General features: G+C 44.5%; 1 protein-coding gene across 1 annotated transcript in view; it reads right to left on the bottom strand.

The window, feature by feature from the left end:
- Positions 1-7,798: 7,798 nt before the first annotated feature.
- Positions 7,799-20,970, bottom strand: part of ADGRF5 (adhesion G protein-coupled receptor F5) — a gene marked incomplete at its 3' end in the record, with an annotated part of 28,146 nt that continues 14,974 nt past the window's right edge. Inside the window, exons 14-20 of the mRNA XM_081997242.1 lie at positions 20,161-20,354; positions 19,049-19,228; positions 16,223-17,599; positions 14,285-14,326; positions 14,135-14,194; positions 8,980-9,064; positions 7,799-7,878 (exon numbers count right to left, since the gene is read on the bottom strand). Of these exons, the coding sequence (XP_081853368.1) occupies positions 7,799-7,878; positions 8,980-9,064; positions 14,135-14,194; positions 14,285-14,326; positions 16,223-17,599; positions 19,049-19,228; positions 20,161-20,354 (2,018 nt within the window). The remainder of the gene's footprint in view (positions 7,879-8,979; positions 9,065-14,134; positions 14,195-14,284; positions 14,327-16,222; positions 17,600-19,048; positions 19,229-20,160; positions 20,355-20,970) is intronic.

Raw genomic sequence — 20,970 nt, forward strand, 5'->3', positions numbered from 1 at the left:
ATGCTTACTTTTTTGCTCTTCCTCAGTTCCCAGTTTAAGGTGCTTTGTTTTACTACCCATAGAGTCTTGTACTGGGTACGTTGGGATGCTCTATTATCTGCAACAAGTGCTCCAAATATCCTCTAAACATTGTTCAACTTAATTTTGTAGACAGTTTCCAGGATCTTTACATCACTGCTTGCTCGTTCATTTCCTAGGAGCCTACATCTCCAGGATACAGGATTTCTCTGTACTAGCAGCAAATTCCATGTTGGGCAGTCTCTGTTTCTTGCAAATGGACGCTTGGTTACTTACTAGCAAAAGCATAAGGCTATTATGTGCAAGACATGACACTGGTCAATGTTGGATAGAACTCTGAATAGAGCAGCAAAATCAACAATAGTTGTTGCTGGGCCAACCACCTGTTTTACTGCTGTTGGGGAAAATCATCTCACAAAAGTAGGGAAAGCAGCTTGGGTTTTCCTGTGTTGGCTTCCAGGCCGAGTTAACTCAGCCATTTTTAATGTAGGCTCACAGTTTGTGTCTTTGGCTGCTCCTGCTTCTGAGTTGATCCAGGAAAGCAGCATGGGAGTGGATGAAAGGTGCCACGGCCACAGGTGAAATGCAGTTTTCTGGAAATCCTGGAGTTCAAATAAAAGTAACCAACACAGTCTAAATTGTTTCCCAAGTGTAAATGCTGCACTCAGCCCATGGGCTACAAGCTCAGGGAAAGTCAGCTGCTAAGCACCATAGTTTTAGGTAGTTCCTCTGTCCAGTGCATCTGCATTGCAATTAAATACTTGCTGTGTTCAGTCGCTATAGGATGTAGCAGATAGCTTCTCTTTGCTCTCTTAAACATCATGTCTAATAAAGGCAGTTTTGCCACAGTCATTGGAGCAGAATATTGAAAGCATGCATTTCTAAGGCTCTTAAAATCTATATTTAGGCTCCTTAAATACACCTGTACTGAAGATGCCCAGAAGCATTGACTAAGTGTATTTTCTAGCCTGAGACCTTGTGTGATCTCTGAATACCAGGTCAGTTCTAGGAAGGCCCCCTAACTGACTCTCCAGGAGGACTACAATAAGCCTGACCTGCCATCTGGAATTTCTCTAGGGAAGTGTTTTTCTGAAACTGTCGATTAGATTTTCTTATACCTGTGTTGTATGAAGGTAAAAATTGCTTCATGTGAAAATACAAACAGTAGCTGAAGTGTTGGTGATTTTTGCTCCTCTCCAAAGAATGTGTAGATCTTATTTCCCTAAAAGCAAAGAACTGTGTTTCCAGTTGTCCTTTGCTCAACTTGCACAAGAAATGGGAATTTGTTGTGGGATGACAAATCCCTTTCTCTCTGATGTCCACCCACACAGGCTTTCAGTGCAGAACATCAGCCTTGCTTGTGTGCTCCAGGCCTGTAAGGGTGGTGGAGCTGGGTTACAGACCTGCAACCCTGGCATGGGGTGCAGCTACTGCTATCATCTTGCTTGCCTTACCCACCTACTTAACCTCACAGTATTGAACTGGAAGCAACAATGGTCCAAGATAACGGAGGCTGGAGACCTGGATCATAGGGAAGGAAGACACCACATCCTGCAGAAGATCCATGTAACCTGCAGAAGATCCATTGGTGCCACTAGGTATTGTCAGCATTGTTTGTAGCTCTTGGCTACAGGGAAGAGATGTGAAAGGTACAGGTCAGACCACCTGAGCAGAGAAGCAAGTAAGTGTAGCTTTGCCAGCTCCCAGCCCCAAGCTTAGGATGTCCCCTACAAAGAGCTGTCAGAGCAGTTATTCTCAGGCAAGGTGCCTGTCCTACCTCTTGTGAGTTTTCTAATCAGCAATGGCATCATTCAAGGCTGTGAACCTGCCTCACTCACTTACTCAGCCAAGGCAAAATGAGATTTGTAGCCCAGGCTCCATGGAGTAGAAGGGTAGAAAATATTTCTGCAGTGATTGCTGGGGCATTTCAGACTTCATCCAAATGACCTGGGTACTCGCAAAAAATATCTCTGCTCCCCCACCCCACTGCCAGGTCTTCTGCTGGTGTAGGAAATGGAGCCTCTTTCGAACACTTCAGAGCATCACAGTGTGATGGTGTGACATGTGATCACTGCTCTTGTGTGGTTGTTCTCTTGTCCAAGGCTGGGACTGGAACTAGATGGTTCTCATGGACATGTATTTTCTTTATTGTTAAAAAGACAGCTCATCCTTCACAAGGTGGCTGGCTGCTGCAGACCCGCAGTTAAACAGGGGCTCTATTATTATAAACAAATAACATTAACAACCTGGGAGAGGCTGCAGCCATGGCAGGGGGACTGCCGCCCAGGGAAGGGAACGAGCTGCCCGGGCCAGCCTGTGCCACAGCGGATGACGCCTGCAAGATGCCAGCAGCGTTACCCTGTGCCACGCACACAACCTTTTTCACGGGGCTGACAGGCGGGCAGAGATACACCCAGACCACACGATTCTTGAGCACTTTCTTGTCAGAAAGACAGGGTAAAGCCCAGGATGCAGCCGGCGCGGGGCACTGGGCCTGTGGGCCAGGCACACTGCCCGGTGAAGACGGCAGGCGAGCGGAGGCCCACCCGCCGCGGCGCCAGCGCCGCCTTTCACCCGCAGCTTCTCTTTCCCGAGTGCGGCGGCTCCGTGCCCCTTCCCTCGGGGCGGGAGGCTGATTTTCACTGCCCCGTTTAATTAGCGACGAGGAGCATTAGGCCGGGGCCAAGGGCTACCGCAACGCCCCGGCGGCGGCTGCGGCCGAGCCCAGGCCGCCGTTACCCGCCCGCCCTGAGGGGGCGGCGGTGCCGTTGCCGCGGTGAGAGGTCCGCAGAGATGAAGGGGGCGAGCCGCCTTGCGCGCATGCGCGGCGGCAGCCGTTGCCAGGCGACGCGGCCGCCGTGTAAGGGGCGCGGCCGTGGGCCCCGTGGGTCTCGGCCACGCAGGCAGGCCGGAGGGCTCAGCGACACCGCCGAGACGTCGGCGTGGGTCAATGCGGAAAGCCCGACAAAAAAACTGACGTGCTGGGATGTGCAGCGTCCGTTATCCTGCAAAGGGCGGGGAAAAAGGGAGGCGTGATCCAAGAAGAGTCTGTGGGAGGATTAGCACGAGCTATCCCAAGGAAAAAGCTAAAAAGAACTTGGAAAGAGTGGAAGTTAGAAGAAATAGGACAAGGAAGCTGGTGAGGGGTCTGGAGCACAAATCTTATGAGGAGCGGCTGAGGGAACTGGGGTTGTTCAGTCTGGAGAAGAGGAGGCTGAGGGGAGACCTTATCGCTCTCTACAACTACCTGAAAGGGGGTTGTGGTGAGGTGGGTGTTGGTCTCTTCTCCCAAGTAACTAGTGATAGAACGAGAGGAAATGGCCTCAAGTTGCACCAGGGGAGGTTTAGACTGGATATCAGGAAAAACTTCTTTACTGAAAGAGTGGTCAAGCATTGGAACAGGTTGCCCAGGGAGGTGGTGGAGTCACCATCACTGGAGGTGTTCAAAGATTGTGTAGACGTGGCACTTCAGGGTACGTTTTAGTGGGCATGGTGGTGTTGGGTTGATGGTTGGACTTGATGATCTTGAAGGTCTTTTGCAACCTTAATGATTCTGTGATTCTAAATTATCCTAGGTGTTGTGTAGGTTGTATCACATGCTTTATCCTGGTTTTCTAACAGGAAAGTACTCAAGAAATGACATGGGTCTGTGTGTGAATCTGCCCATCAGCCCCATGTCTTCTCAATGGTATTGCATCCTGTTAGCTGTTGAGGACCAAATGCCTCAGAGAAGTTTTCGTTGCAAGTTCCGAAGTACCGACGGTTGGTAGAGCTTGTTAAAGCTGCCCCTGAGGGAGGGACAGGCAGAACATGATTACTCCAGCCCCTGGTGAGCCCCAACTGGACCCTCCTCATCTCTGTGGCTCTGCTCTCCCTACGACACATCCAGCTCCCTACCAGTTGCTGGCAACAGGGTGGACGAGGGAGGTTACATCAACAGAAGGCACTATGGGTATGGGGTGGAGGTTGAGGGAGGCTCTAATCTTGGGGGGCAAAGATATGTGAGGACTGGGTATGTGAGGAAGACCATGGAAACTTGGATGATTGGAAGGGGAAGAGGGTTGGAGGGTATAGGACACAAGCCTGTAAGAAATGAACATAATTTCTTCTGTTCATGGGATTAACAAATCCAACTGAGGTCACAGGTGCTAGAAGGTAATATGCAGTTGGACATACCTTACATAGCTGGGCACTTTGTACAGGGTGGGGGCGTGACTTTTTATTCTTGCCTAACTTGACTTTTCCAAAATGCAGCTGTTTCCTGAACATGTTTCCTGGGGCAGTGTAAGAAGTAAACATGCTGGCCAGACTGCTCAGCCATGAAAATATCAGAGATGAGAGCATAATTGGCTTCATGGTCCAAAGGACAGGTATCAGAACTGTACACCTGTAAACCCCAGTCCTGGGGCACATTGATTTTCACTGGTCACTGTAGCATGGGTAGAATGGTCCTGGGCTCTTTGCATTGTTCCTATGGAAGGTTCCCAAAGTCTTTAAGGAGTGAAGGGTGAAATCTGGTCTTGGACAGATGTAAGATTTTTTCAGCAACTGTCACAATACAAAAACTCTAAGCAAGGAGTGTGAGAGAAGGCAGGTCTGTGCTTCAGAGACCTGTATGTCACAATTCCCTCCTTTACTTTCTTTCCTGAGCTGGAATAAATCAGAGGAAGGTGCCAAGGCAGTGACTGTTCTTCAGTCATTGCTATAAAAGGTGAGTAAGGGAGAGATCCCATCCTCTCCAGAGATCGGGTGAACCTGGTAGGTTTTTTTGCAATGTGCTTTAACTTAGTGCCTTGCAGTTAAGCAGGGGGTGGTACATGAGTGACAGCCATTATCAGGAAACAAGGCCTGTGACAGCTCTCACTTCAGGAAGTAGGTTGAATGGATTTGGGCTTTGATCAGGACAAAGGGAAGTCAGGATAAAAGATTGGGCCAGCTGACCAAAGTGCCAGACTCCTGAGGAGAGCAAGCTGTTAGTGAGCTCACTGCCCACCTTGCCCATACCGAAGACCTGGTTCTTGCTCCTGTGAGTGGGTAGGAGGGGTATAGGGTGGTTGCTGCCATGTATTTCCCATTCTTCCTCCATTCAGCACTCCCTCCACCTTTTCTTCTCTCTCCTTCTGTCATGATCTGTGTATAAATACAAGCGAGCCATTGGCCCCAAGTCTTTAAGACTGGCACAGTTAATTTCTTCGCTGCTTCTCTTTCATGGCTTTTGCAACACTGGCAAGGACCTTGCCTTTGAAGATCCACCCAAAGATGGCCCTTCAGTGCCAGGCAGCTTGGCATCACATCCTGTTTTCTCATTCACATACAGTCAAGGTGAAATGTCTGCAGAGATAAGACGTGGTGGGAATGTGCTGTCTACCGGGACTCATACTTTACCATTTATGTAAAGCCTATTCTAACTCAGTGGGAGTGGATGGCTCTGCAGCAGGTCAGTATTGCACAAGCTACTTCCAGAGTGTGTTAGACCAAATGGATGTCCAAAGGCAACTTTTGGTTGGAATAATGTGAGAAAGTCTGATTTTCAAGTTTCCACTGGCCGTGCAGTTCAAAGAGATTCTGGATTTTCAAATATTTCTTAATCTCTAACTGTGTTCCAGTTCTAGTATTATATCTACATCTTCAAACAAAAAGAAATTCCTTTAAACATAATACATTTGATTGATACTTGTTTATTGTCTTCAGACATTACCACCTGCCCATACCAAACCATCACACATGCCTGTAACTGTAGGCAACAGTTTCCCATCCTGGCTCATCCCAAAGTCCTGGGAACAGTTTCACCACTGGTAAACATAGGCCTGATTCCCCAACAACCAAATGGGGCTGTACTACCCGACAGCAGTATTTGATATTGGCCTCAAACCTAAATCTTCATATTTTACATTAAGTTTTATAACATTTGTGTGCACTATAAATACTTTGAAGGCTCTCTCATAGCCCTCTGCTTAAGGAGTCCTGCCTTTAAAGGTATACAAGCTTGGAAATAACTGAGTCCACAAATGTACGATTAGAACAATAATTCATATAAAACATTTCATCCTGCCTGGCACATGGTGGTTTATAGTCACTGCAGAGAGTTGACTCTCTGAGCCCTGCAAATGTGGTTCTCCTCTAAGAGGACACCCAAACATTCATACTTTACACAAGAGACTCCTTGCATACTTAACACTACTACGCATTAAATAAATGCAGTCCCCTGGGTGGCAACCATCTCTGTCTTATCACATTATGTATCAAGGGAAGGACAATTATGGTTAAGGATATAAAGCTGCTTTTTCTTCAAAAAAGTGCCACATGGAGCTTTCAGTACATTCTATCTGAAAGAAGACCATGCAGGAATCATCACTGTCTTCATCTTATCTAAGTCAAAAGTGAAGATCTGAAATAGACCTTCTCAGTTGTGGATCTTTGGTTCCAGAAAGTCTTAAACAGAAAATGGAGAGCACTATAGCCTTTCCAGACTCTAATACAAGGGCAGGAGAGAAGCTGTGAGGTACTTCTGTATCTACACAGGCCTTTGGAATCATTCAGAGAGTTAGTAGGAGAAAAACTAAAACCACTGGACAACAGCTGTATATAGCACTGCAGAACAAGATGCCATCCAAAGGGACAAGCTTGAGGAATGGGCCTGTGTGAGCCTCATGAGGTTCAACAAGGCCAAGTGCAGGGTCCTACACATGGGTCGATATCGATACAGGCTGGGGGATGGAGAGCAGCCCTGCTGAGAGAGACTTGGGGGTACTAGTGGATGAAAAGCTGGATATGAGCCAGCAATGTGTGCTTGCAGTGCAGAAGGCAAATCATGTCCTGGGCTGCAACCAAAGCAACATGGCCAGCAGGTCAAGGGAGGGGATTCTGCCCCTCTGCTCTGCTCTGCTCTGCTCTGGTGAGAGCCTCTCTGCAGTGCTGTGTCCAGCTCTGGAGCCCTCAGCACAGGAGAGACATGGACCTGTTGGAGTAGGTCCAGAGGAGGCCACAAAAATAATCCAAGGGATGGAACACCTCTCCTATGAGGACAGGCTGGGAGTTGGGGTTGTTCAGCCTGTAGAAGAGAAGGTTCCAGGGAGACCTTATTGCAGCCTGCCAGGGCTTAAAGGGGGCTTCTAAGAAAGATGGGGACAGACTTTTTAGCAGGGCCTGTTGCGATAGGATGAGGGGTAATGGTTTCAAACAGAAAAAGGGTAGATTTAGACTAGCTATAAGGAAGAAATTTTTCACAATGAGGGTGCTGAAGCATGGGAACAGGTTGCCCAGAGAAGTGGCAGATGCCCCATCCCTGGAAACATTCCAGGTCAGGTTGGACAGGGCTCTGAGCAACCTGATCTAATTGAAGATGTCCCTGCTTATTGCAGGGGCTTGGACTAGGTGACCTTTAGGGGCCTCTTCCAACCCAAAGATTCTATGATTCTATGAATTCATGGCTCAGTATTGCATAGTGCTAAGCACCCTCTTAAAGGCTGAGAATTCTTCACTCCCACTGTCTTTACTGACACTCTTCAAGTGTCGATAATGCCTTCTGCCTTCATATCCTTCCAAGTTTGAAACATCTTGTCATCCCTTCTGGACTTGGCAGCCCCTGTAAAATTCCACCTCTCAAAGCTTCCCTGCCTTATACATTAACCAAAAATGATTATTCCAGAGGAATGAACCAAGGCACAGTTCAGACAAAGTGAAACAGTCTACTTCTTGATGACTCAGAGGTGCTTTTTGTGTGTGTCCTGGAAAGGGCAGAGGTCCTTTCGGAATTACGTGATTTAGCATTTACAGTGCCTCAGTTAAGCAAAGAATATGACTTGGAAGTGTTTTCAGAGGAAGAGCTGGATGGCTCTGAAGAAGAAACTCTGTATTTTCCTGCAAAACAGAGCATAGTGGTTAGACATAAGGATAGATAGCCTGGGACATGTTGGCACTGCAAAGGACAGACAGTTAGACCTGTCTAATGACCCAGGTTGCTTTGACTTGGTCTGCAGCCCTGATAGTAGCTGGATTACAGCAATACCAGCAACCACAGAAGTCAATGTGTTTGGTGACACAGCCAGCATATGTCAGCTTGCACTGACGATTATGCCATAGGGTAGTAATTTACTCACACAAATGGAGGGACTTAGTGGTCCTCCTTGAGCATGGGGATGCATCTAGAACACATGCTCTTGAGATGAATCCCAGCTCCCTCTCTATTGTGACCACAAGGCTCTAAACTAAGACCCAGGTGCTCAGAGCCCAAGAGCAGAGTGTGGAAGAAAGTACTAATAATATGGAGTTGTAGGCAAGTCTCATTTTCGTGGTGGGAGGCTTCTGTATCTGGCTAGTGTACTCATGTTGCACAGCCAGAGACCAACTTCTTGTTCCATTAATAAATAGAATAATAAACAGACCCTTAAAAAGCAGTTGCTTGCCTACATTAAACTCCTTCATATCCCACTTTGATCAAATGTCACCATCTTCTCTGAGCAATGGTTGGATGTAAAGATTACACACTTAGGAATAAAATTACTCAAATTTTCAGCAATGCTTCTTGCAAAATAAAGTCATAACTGAAATGGTGACATCCATAAAATGACTGCCCGAGAACCTTTGAAGAGATACAACTCCAAGGTGGTGAAGAGTACATGAACAGTAAATGAACTGAGGAGCACTGTGTCATGATACCATTAAGCTCAAAACAAAGCTCAATTAGTGGGTTTTACAATTAGTGAAACATGCCACCATCCAATATTTGTTTTAGCATTAGACAATTATGCTGCTAGCATTATGGTACAATCATGAGCAATTATGCTGGTGGTTCCAATAACTTACTACAGTTCCTTTGTACTAGAAGATGAAATACCATCTATGGATGGATGGATGGATAGACAAATAGATTGATGGATATCAGGATGGACAGGCCCTGAGAGTGAGAATGCAGGCAAAATCTTGTTTGTGCTTCAGTAGGAGACATCTATTGTCACATACCTGTTTTCCCACATAAGTTGTTAAAGGTTCTTGAAAATGGATAGCTCATAGCAAGCATTGGTGTCACCAGGATCAGGGAGGTTGACTGTAAGAGAGAAAATTGCTTTTTGTCAAAAGCCTAGAACTTTCTTTGTAGCCACACTGAGGGGGAAAAAAAAGGTTACAATAAAATGTTGTTCAGTAGTACAAGCAGGCAATCCACAGAGGGACAAATTAGATGTTTGTGAGGCATCAGGTTTACCCATTTGCATGTTTATGATGGTGATGAAGGAGATCAACTTTAAAAGAAACTATAGGACACAAACAGCCTTTTTCCGACTGTTGGCCAGGGAACATGGCTTAGGCTCCGGAGTCTGTCATATCAGGCAATACAGAGTTCTGATACCTTATCTGAGGGAGTATATCCATTAAGGTAGGCAGAAAATCTAAGATTTATATGCTAGTGGATGGTCATTGAAGGCCAATAGCCTGATATAATCAGAGGCAAATTTAACTTGACACACTAGAGGGCATTGGAACACAGCTCGAAGGTCCAGATGGGAAGGAAGAAAATTTTTGCTGCTGAAATTAAGTTTCTTTTTTGGTTCTGGAGTAGTTTGAGAATTTAAGGGTCTCTTCCAACCCAAAGTTTCTATGATTCTATTAGTTGATGGCTCAGTATTGCATAGTGCTAAGCACCCTCTTAAAGGCTGAGAATTCTTCACTCTCAATGTCTTTACCAGCACTTGAAGGCCTTCAAATCCTTCCAAGTTTGAAACGTCTTGTCGTCCCTTCTGGGCTTGGCAGCCCCTGTAAAATTCCACCTCTCAAAGCTTCCCTGCCTTATACATTAACCAGAGATGTTTAAAAAAGGTGTGTTAAAAAAAAGTAAGGAAAACACATCTTTTTCTGTTCAGTCCCTCTTCATTCATTAGGTTGTACCATGATGGGGGAAATAAAGCAGTTTTGTACATTGTCACCTATATCATAAGGTGGTAGAAGAAGAAGGTAAGTAAATCACATCCAAAAAGTCTGATCAAAGACTTTGATCTTGCTTTATTTATTTCTTATCAGCAGAACTGCTGGTGAAATATGCCAGTTCCCATTTCCTGGGCAGCTTCTACAATATCAACTAGAGTTGGAAGTGTCTGGCCCAGGAGATTTTGCCTGAAAAGAAATTCAGAATTGGGATCCAAGACTTAACAACTTGTTCTCTCTAATTTACTCTGCTGCATGTGTCAGTGCAGGAGGGAATGAAGAAACTGATGTGCTTAATGGTAGTTGTATCAGTTCTTCCATCCTTCCTTCCAGTTTCCTGGGAAAAAGGAGTTTTTCCCACAGTCAGAATAGCACCACATCCAGCAGATGTCATTTTTAAGCCAGAAAGAAGGAATGGCACTTTAAATATGCATTAGGAAGTGTTCCCAAACCTGGATTCCCAGGAGTAATCCTCCTGCAGAAAAAGCTGGAATAATTGGAGCACCATTTAAAAAAATCCAAGTGGATGATTCTGGGGGTCCTCAGTGAAGAAATGTGAGGCAGAAACTGCATCTTTCCTGCCTTGTCCTGACACAAAATCGGAATGTGACAGGTGGCTGGAGCACTTAAAATGTACAGAGCTCTGCCTGGCTGGTCACAGGCTGCCTCCTCCCAGCCCTTCAGCATGTTGCTGGAGGGAACATGCAGAGAGGTCACACTACTGAGGCCAATACTGGTTTAATATCTTCATTAATTCATTAACAGATGATGGGAAAAGTGCACCCTCACCATGTCTGCAAATGATACAGAACTGGAAGGAGTGCCTGATAGATCAGATGAGTCTGCTTTCATTCAGAGGGATCTCAACAGGCTGGAGAAATGGAATGACAGGAATCTTACGAAGTTCAGCAAAGGGAAATATGAAGTCCTCCTGTCCCTCCATGAGGAGCAACCCCATGCACCAGGACATGCTGGGGGCTGTCTGACTGGAAAGGATTAAAGACAAAGCCATACTTTTCTCATCTGTGCCCAGTGAAAGAACAGGAGGCAGTGGGAACAAATAGAAATACAGGAAATCACACTTCACAAGAAACTTTTTCACTGTGAGGGTAGTCAAACATGGGAAAAGGCTGCACAGAGATTGTGGAATCTCCATCCTTGGAGCTACTCAAAACCCCACTGGACATGGCCCATAATCTAGCTAATTATTCTCTGAGTGGGAGGATCATTCTAGATGATCTCTGGAGGTACTTTCCAACTTCAGCAATTCTGTGATACTTGTGGAAGCTGGACTGATTTGAGGCAATGCTGCTCCTCTGAGCTGACAGTTCAGCCTTAATGGACCTCTTAATTCCTTTGAGGCTATGTACCTACCTATCTTAATTACGCTGGTTTTTAAGCCTTTTTCCCAGTTCTTTAGCAATATCCCTACATGCTCTTCTGAATAAAACCTGTTCAGATACTAATATAAAATTAAGATCTATTGTCATATAAGAATGATGCTAACATTAACCAACATTTTCTTCTTGTACCCCATGTGCCATGGGTTATCTGCTGATGTCTTTGATCCCTTACCCATCCTGCTGTGACTTCTTTGGTAAGGAGTTATAAATGCAGAAGTGTAAGTTGAAATAAGCATTTGTGTTAGAATACAGAGTTATCCATCCTCATGGAGTCATCCCAGGTAGAGGTGTTATATTCCAGTTAGCTGAATCTTTTCTATATTCTGTATCTGGGAATCATATAATCACAGAATCACAGAATAGTTTGGGTTGGAAGGGACCTTTAAAGGCCATCCAGTCCAACACCACTGCAATGAGCAGGGACATCTTCAACTAGATCGGATTGCTCAGAGCCCCATCCAACCTGACCTTGAATGTGGCCCTTCTTATGCAGAAGTAGAGGTGAACACACCTTTGGCATCAGCAGGAAGAGGGTAACAAACAACTTGTAGCCACATGTCTTCAGTCAGCAGAAGTCTTTGTGAGGCCACCATTAGTCCATAGCCTCAGCTCTTGACCCTCTCCTAGGGCTGTAAGGCACGTTCTGGGTCACTGAGGCTATGACCCCTCTGTGTGGTCAGTCTCCTGTGTTCTGCTTTAGGGGTTTGTCAAGCAGTTAGTTCTGTGTTTTTACTCTGTTGTTCACACTGAGAGGCCATTCCCCAGCCTTTCTAATGGGCACTGGTCGCTTAATGCTATAGCAGATTTGCACTTGGTTGGATCCAAGGGTCCTCTAGCCCAGTTGCTTCTTGTCCAAAGCGGGCTATAGCAGAGGCCCTAGGAAGAGTTTTACAACAGCAAAGTAAGCTTGTAGCAGCAGATCTTCGGAATGTTCTTTCCACCTCTGGCTGTGAGAGGTACAGGGACTTCTGGTGGCAAGACCTTGGTATTCAGTAGCCCTTAATGGCCTATTAAGCACACACAAAGTGAAGTAAACGGTAAGAAAACCTAGGAAAGTGTCCAACATCCACAACATCCAGGAGCAAGGAGGTCTAAATGTCCTTTGCTTGCTTTGAATCTGCCACTCATTAGGGCCAGGTGTGGTCTTTAATTATCAGACTGGATGGCATATTTTCTCCATGGCCTCATAGCAGCATACATCGCTTTTAAAATTCCCCATCAGTTGTCTAGGTTGAAGAGTCCTATGTCATTCTAGCACAGCAGTCAGCCCTCCTCTTTAGCACTTGTTCTGCTCTGCATCTTTCCAATTGGGCTATATCTTTTTTTACCTTAATTAAGCTCAGTTGTCCCCCTGCCAGCATTTTCCTGTGGCTTAAATAGCTCTACCTCCCTTTAGGCGTTTTGCATGAAAGGCCCATGGTGCCATGAGATCTGTGGAGGTGAAGGATGCATCAAGGGAGGAACCAGGAGCTGCTAAAGATTAAAAGCTGTGAAGGGGGCAGATACATGGCTGGCACAAGACAGACTAGCTTCTTGGCTGCCCAGTAGCTTATAGCAGCTGAGCCCTGGTTTATCCCTTTCAAGCAACCACTGAGCATTTTTTTTTTCAGAGTCTCAATCTCTGCAGCACAAATTGAAATGAAAAAAAATTCCATTTAATCATAAGGAAAAACTTTTTTTGTGGTGTGGGTGGCAAAACACAACACCTTTTTGTCCAGAGTTAGTGGATTCTCCAGCTTTAGAGACACTGAAAACCTCACAAGACAATGACCTAAGCAACCTGCTTTAGTTTACCTTGCTTTGAGCAGTGGGGTTTGGACTAGATGATCTCTGGCGGTTCCTTCCAACCTCGAGTGTTCCATGATTCTATGACATCTCTTTTCAGCAGAAACATTTCCTGCATTTCTGTCCTAACTGTATTCCTCAGCAGTCATTTTCCTGAGGCACTGTGCAAACCGTTTTTTTTTTAAAGATGGCAACGGAACTGATGTTCTGCTTTAATGTGAACAGCAGAAGCATTTCCAGATGCCCATTCAAGCTGTGCTTTAATGCAGGGATGAGTGCGATAGTCACTGGGCCAGAGAAAGTCTCTGCAGATTGAAAAGAAGCTTTCCAGGATCTTTGTTAAGGAACCAGTTTCTTTGCAACATTATTTTGGGTTTTTTTAGGCACTGTATGTTTTGGTTTAAATGCAGGAATTTTCTGCATATGGGACCCAAGTCTCTCCTCTTCTAGTACTGTGTCTAGGTCACTTGGTTCCAGAACCACATTCATTTATGTTCTATCTTTTGTTCATTGAAATATGAGTCTTTGCTGCACATAAACGTGATTTGTACATGAAACAGAAGTTTCATACTTCCTCCCATTTTCTGTTCCAGTATAAAGTGGAGGCTAACCTGTCTCCTTGTCTTACAAGCTAAATTTGCAATATCTACATTGTTTCCTGCTCATAACTAAAGGGCATCTTCCCCAAGAAGTTCCCTTTGCATTTCTTTTTGGTTTTGTATTAATAATGATGCCACTGATATTTTCTGTTTTCTAACATAAAATTTCAGTTACATTTTGTGGTTTATTTCTTGTGGAATTTAGAGCAAATGTCTACCAACCTCCATCTCATTTTTTGCCAATCACAGGTGAAATAATGAAATATTTGTGTTGTTAGTGTCTTCTCTTTCACTGACTAGTTCTAATAAATAACTCAGAATACAAAGTGTATTTGACATAAAAGACACTTGCAGAATGTTAGAATATTCAGCAGTAACTCTGAAATGCATTCTTAGGTCAAAGGTTCTAACCTTTGTTTGCTGTGAACTCCATTTGGACATTGAATTCCTCTTCAGCAGGGCTTCTTGTATCTAGTTGTTAAAAAAAAAAAATCAGTAAATACAGCAATTGTGTTAAAATTCCAACAGTATTTTCACATAAGAAATAGTTTGAATTCTTACCTTCTTGTCCCAGAGAGTCCCAAACACCAAAATGAATAATCCCTAGAAGACAGATAATTATATACAGTTTGATGACACCAACCTTTTAATTGCAATACCTCAAAATTATCTCAGACATTGTCCGTGTTGACTATTTAAACTCTGAACTTTTTGATAGAGGGCATTTTTCCGGTCTTGTTCAATATCTTTGTTGATGACCTGGATGAGGGGATCGAGTGCTCCCTCAGTAAGTGCAGACAACACCAAGTTGGGTGGGAGTGTTGATCTGCTGCAGAGATCTGGACAGGCTGGATCGAGGTCAACTGAATGAGGTTTAATGAGGCCAAGTGCCGGGTCCTGCACTTGGGTCACAACAACCCCATGCAACGCTACAGGCTTAGGGAAGAGTGGCTGGAGAGCTGCCCAGCTGAAAAGGACCTGGGGGTGCTGGTTGACAGCCGGCTGAACATGAGCCGGCAGTGTGCCCAGGTGGCCAAGAAGGCCAACAGCATCCTGGCCTGTATCAGGAATAGTGTGGCCAGCAGGAGTAGGGAAGTGATTGTACCCCTGTACTCATCACTGGTGAGGCCGCACCTTGAATCCTGTGTTCAGTTTTGGGCCCCTCCCTACAAGAAGGACGTTGAGGTGCTGGAGTGTGTCCAGAGAAGGGCAACAAAGCTGGTGAGGGGTCTGGAGCACATGTCTTATGAGGAGCAGCTGAGGGAACTGGGGTTGTTCAGTCTGGAGAAGAGGAGGCTGAGGGGAGACCTTATCACTCTCTACAACTGCCTGAAAGGGGGTTGTGATGAGGTGGGCGTTGGTCTCTTCTCCCAAGTAACTAGTGATAGGTTGAGAGGAAGTGGCCTCAAGTTGTGCCAGGGGAGGTTTAGATTGGATATTAAGAAAAATTTCTTCACCGAGTGGTGAAGCATCAGAACAGGCTTCCCAGGGAGATGGTGGAGCCACCATCACTGTAAGTGTTCAAAAAACGTGTGGATGTGGCGCTTCAGGACATAGTTTAGTGGGCTTGGTGGTGTTGGGTTGATGATTGGACTCGATAATCTTAGAGGTCCCTTCCAACCTTAATGATTCTGTGATTCTGTGATACTGTGATTTTTATAACTGCACCTCACATAATGGACTACTAATGTGGTAGGAGTTCTCCAGGCCTGGCCTACTTAAACTGTGTGTATATCTGGTCTGCAAAAGCGATATAGATTGTTTTCTAGCACTAACCATATTTGAAAGAATGGACCTTTGTATGGAAGACGAGCCCTGCCTATGCTGCCCAGATAAGCTATTAAACTCACAATATAAAAGGCAAGTGAGTTTGGTCTGAAGCATACAATTTTCAGGCCATTCTTAAGAGACAGAGTAGACATAACTATTTTGTCCTTAAGAAATCCCATTGCTTTGGGATCCTACTGACAACCTAAATATGTTGTTATAAAAATCATACTAAGTGAAAACTCTCGATCATGTGCCAAATCATTTTGGTTAGTTGCTTTCTTTATTACTAGTACTATTGAGCTGTTCTTGATGACTTCATGTTGTTTATACTCCCTCATTAATTGAACCCACAAGAGCCAAATATGATGCCTCCGGATGCACTGTAAATGAGACCAGACATGCTGAAGCTTGCCCACCTGAACATAATAGGGTTATTTTCCTAGACTTCAGGAATGAAGTTCTTCCCAAAGTTACTGGCAAGGATGGAAGTTATCTTTATGTCAGCTTTATCTATAAGGCATATCTGTTAAGGCAGCTGAGAATACAAAATACTGCTGAATTCCTGGAATGGGTTTCCCAAAGAGCCCTTTGGGAATAAGATGTAAGGCAAACCTGAGCTTTCCCAAGCTGTTTTTATTCCCTCCCGCCTCCAAGCACAGCACTGCAAGGATGTCACTACATGTTATATGGTTACAAGAGGAAAGAAAGCCATACATATATGTAACTCACCTGCAAAGCATTGAGCAGAGTAAAGAGGATGCGGAAAGCTTTATGACTGTTCTTGATGATGAGGGCAAAGCCAAATCCCCAGGTGAGGCCTAACAGCGGTGTCAGGATGGCCACGCTTTTGCCAATTTGAAACAATGAGTTCCTCTCCTGTCTGTTTGACCTGTCCCCAATAGTTGGCCTCAGTATTTTTATTATAACAACTGCGGTGATGAACAAATTCATGGCCACAATGATCAGGGCAGGTATGACGAAGGCCAAGAGAGCTTTGCTGTCCTTCCAGTTGAGCCAGCAGTGGTGGTTTTCCTTTCTGGTGTAATTGTTCCTTGGCAGTGTGACAGCAATGGTGATGACTGCAATGACAAAGGGGCACCCATATCCCAGACAGAATGACACTGCTTTCTGAGTGGTCTTGCTTGTGTTATGTAAGATGAAGACCAGTCTGTAGAAAAGAATGAGGCCCAGGCTGAGCATCCAGAAAAAGACACACAAGTAGAATAAATGGATGAAGAAGGTGGCCACGAAACAGACACGTCTGCTCATCTGTTGGTTTTGGTCATTGATGAAGCCAGTGACAATGAACCAAATGTCAGCAATCAGGAGTGATGTAGCTATGTTGAGTATACAGACATGGCGCATATAGGAGGTTGTGTTGTTTGTCACGTATTTCCAGACTAAAGATTCAATTATAATGCAGGCCACCAAACTCAAGATTGAAATGGCCAGGCCGATGTAGGTAATATAATCTTCAAAGGTTACCTGGGAGGGTTTATCAGGTGACATCAGAATGGAGAATGATGTCAAGTGATTGCAGGAGCAAATGACATAATCTTCTACCTCTGTGGGTGTGCAACCATGAGTATCCCAGCCTCCTCCAGATTTGCTGAGTGTGAAGTTCCAAAAGACACACTGGGGCATCTTTAGAGACAAGTTATTCTTTGCAAAAGTCATATTAATATTGAACTCCTGGCTTATGTTCCTGGTCACAGTTGTTGTTATCAGTAAGCTATTCACATATTGAGACTCATTCTGGGGCAAAATATGTCCAAATTTGGAGTACATCACACTGACAATTGTTGAATTTTGGGTTAGAGTCTGAATTTCAGTTTCACCAATGAGTACTTCAACTGTGAGGTTTCCTGTACTGCTGAAGTTCTTATTATAAATCGTGGTGTTATTTTCTGTGACAACTGCACCTTGTAGCTGAAGGGTGTTTGCATAGACAGGAGGAATGGTATTATTAACTGGTCGGAGGTGCAGGGAAAAGTTTTCTACTGAACGCAGTAACAAAGAACTTTTGTTTCTCTCCATTGTATTCAAATTTGCCCAAGTTTCATTTGTGGAATCAGCAACAATAAAGTCCACTGTGGAGAGGAAATCCTGGAACAAGAACAGAATAATGCTGTTACTGAAATCCCGTAAAAATCATTGTTGTTTCTGATGGTAATTTCTGCATTTCTGCACAAGAATTGCCTTTTGAAAAAGCCCATCATTTTCTTATTTTACTCAATCCATGTGAAACCTTCAGTTGTTAACCCTCTGAATGCTGTGTTTTCAAGTTAAAGTTTCCAAAAGTGGCTGCTGCATGTCTTTTTTTTTACATATTACTTAGTATTTTTTCTTTTCTAGCCTTCTTTCCCCTCTTTCTGAGCCTTTGTACTATCTTTGATTTCTCTCTCTCATGTAGGGTTCTCCAGCTACAAAACATCAAGTCTCTTTGCACTTTTCTGCTCAGAAGAGCAGTCCTTTTCCTCTGTACTTCACAATCAAGGTTTCCAAGTGTTTCTAAGATATGTTTTGCATTCATTTCTTGTAATGGCTAATTGATTTTCCTTGCTTGATCCCTATCCTTATTTCAACCTTTTATTTCTGTTTCTGCTCCTACTCAAAGAATCACAGAATCACAGAATAGTTTTGACCTTTAAAGATCATCCAGTCCAACCCCCTGCCATGGGCAAGGACGTACAACCTGATCTTGAACACTTCCAGGGATGGGGCATTGGCAACTTCTCTGGACAGCCTGTTCCAGTGTCTCTCCAGTGTAAAGAATTTCTTCCTTATGTCCAATCTAAATCTTTCCATTTAAAACCATTGCCCCTTGCTTTGTCACTACAGGCTCTGGTTAAAAGTCTTACTCTGTCTTTCTTATAATCCCCCTTGAAGTACTGGAAGGCTGCAATAAGGTCTCCCCAGAGCCTTCCCTTCTCCAGGCTGAACAACCCCAACTTTCCCAGCCTGTCCTCATAGGAGAGGTATTCCATCCCTCTGATCATTTTTGTGACCTTCCTCTGGACCTTCTCTAACAGGCCCATGTCTGTCTTGTGCTGGGCACCCCAGAGCTGGACACAGCACTACAGGTGGGGCCTCACCAGAGCGGAGTAGAAGGGCAGAATCACCTCCCTCGATCTGCTGGCCATGCTTCTTGTTATGCAGCCCAGAATACTGGGCTGGTTGGTTCTGCAAGTGCACATTACTGGCTCATGTTCAACTTTTCATCCATCATTCCTTGTCTTGTCCTCTATCTTAGAATGCTAGAGACATTTATGGGTCCCTAGAAGATTTCTATCTTCCATCTCTCTATCTATCTATCTAGCATACAGAAGTCTCTCTTTCATGCATAGGCTCCTTGTCTGGTCTGCATCATTTTGACTTTCATAAACTCTTCTGTGTCTTTGCTGCCATTTCATCTTTGCTGTCACTACATCTCATTCATTAATACTTTCCTGTTCCTAACTAACTGTGAAAATTCTTCAGGGAGATTGTCAGCCCCTGTGACAAAAGGGGCCAAAGGTCTTGATAAGTATAGGTAAGAATAAAATTAAAACTTACTTGAATAATGGACACGTTTGCATCTGCTGGGATAGAGGAGACCATATCCAGGATTGTAATGATTGCACCTAGGTTTGCAGGAGAACTGTTTATTGTGGTTTGCTCCTCCTCGGTCTTTTTCTTAAGCTCTGCAAGGTATTTAGGTAGGTATGCTTCTGCCTCAGGACTGTTGGCCAAGGACTGTAACAGAAGAAAACAGTACATGACGTGTGTTCAATTTGCCTGGAGCTTGATCCTCCTTCATAATGGCTACCCTTATACTAGTAAAACAAACAGAGCCAAGGTCATTCTAGACATGCTGGTAGTGTTCAACTCTCTGACCCTCCAGAACAGGGTATTCTAACTGCCTGTTGAGAGTGGTACCTCATCTGTGTTAACTTGCAGACTGCTCCTGGAAATTTTGAGGGAGAAAATAGGTGGTCTGGGCCCAAACTGTATGAGGGAACAATCTAGAAAGTTAAGAAAATACATCATTGAGTAGCTATACCTCTGCCTGCAACCTTGCTGTGGCTAATTTACTAAAATAAAGATAGTAAGTATTTGATGAATGAAAAATAGTTGTTCTCATCTAACCTCACTGATAGGATACCTAGGCTGAAAACTGAGGCCCAGCACCTATCTTTGAAGGGTAGTGGCTGACTGGGCATGCTGAACAGGGCCTGGGTCTGAGGTTGGGCAGTGGCCCAGAGCTGTCCCTACTGCATCGTTGTTAGTGTACTCTGTAGCGTGCTTTGGGCTTGTGCCAGCTGGCGTTCACCGACGCAATGTCTGAGCATGGTTCAGGGAATACCCCATGCCAGCAACTGCTCCCACTGGATGCTATGAATAAGGTCACTTTGTCTGGGGGAGAGAGCGTTCATGTGTACGGATGTTAGCCATGCAGTGTCACATGCCCCCTGGGCCAGAAAAGGGAACCTGGCCTCTTTCGCTGACTTGTGTACATATAACCAATCATTCTTTATATCTTTTAAAAGATAGTTTAAAGTAAATAATTGATTTTTTAATGCTTCATATATTTTAGATTACGTTAAGCAAAAAACCACCCAAGAAAAAGTTTTGCTCTCTCCTACCCATCCCCCCACCCCAGCCTTTACAAAACTCATAAATATTACCTCAGCACTAGTCAACAGGTTGTTTATTGTAACAGACAAGCAGTCATCCCTTTCATGCTTCCATGATTTGTTGAGGCACCTGTAAGTTTCATTGCCTTGGATAAAACCATCTGTACTATTTAAGTCACAGCATGGCTTTATTAATATGCTCCCTTCTATTCCAATGCCAAGGTTGCTTAAGCAGGAAACTTCACCTGTATTGAGAAAAAGACATAGAGGTAGAAAACTAAGAAGCAGGGAGCACAAGTCTGATGAGGAGCGGCTGAGGGAACTGGGATTGTTCAGTCTGGAGGAGGCTGAGGTGAGACCTTATCACTCTCTACAACTACCTGAAAGGGGGTTGTGGTGAGGTGGGCGTTAGTCTCTTCTCCCAAGTAACTAGTGATAGGATGAGAGGAAGAGGCCTCAAGTTGTGCCAGGGGAGGTTTAGATTGGATATTAAGGAAAATTTCTTCACTGACAGAGTGGTCAAGCATTGGAACAGGCTGCCCAGGGAGGTGGTAGAGTCACCATCACTGGAGGTATTCAAAAAACATGTGGATGTGGTGCTTCGGGACATGGTTTAGGGGCCGTGGTGGTGTTGGGTTGATGGTTGGACTTGATGATCTTGAAGGTCTTTTCCAACCTTAATGATTCTGTGATTCTGTGAGGTATATAATTTACTCCCATCAAACCTGTGCCTTCCTGAAGTTCAGAGGCCTTTAAATTAGTTAGGATTTCAGCTTGCTGTCTTCATTAATTATGATCTTTCAGGGTGTATATGTCTTGCATTCCCAATTTTTTTTGAATGATGAATTTAAAAAGGAAATT

The sequence above is a fragment of the Phaethon aethereus genome (assembly GCF_964289735.1).
Source record: "Phaethon aethereus genome assembly, chromosome: 3".
NCBI lineage: Eukaryota > Metazoa > Chordata > Aves > Phaethontiformes > Phaethontidae > Phaethon > Phaethon aethereus.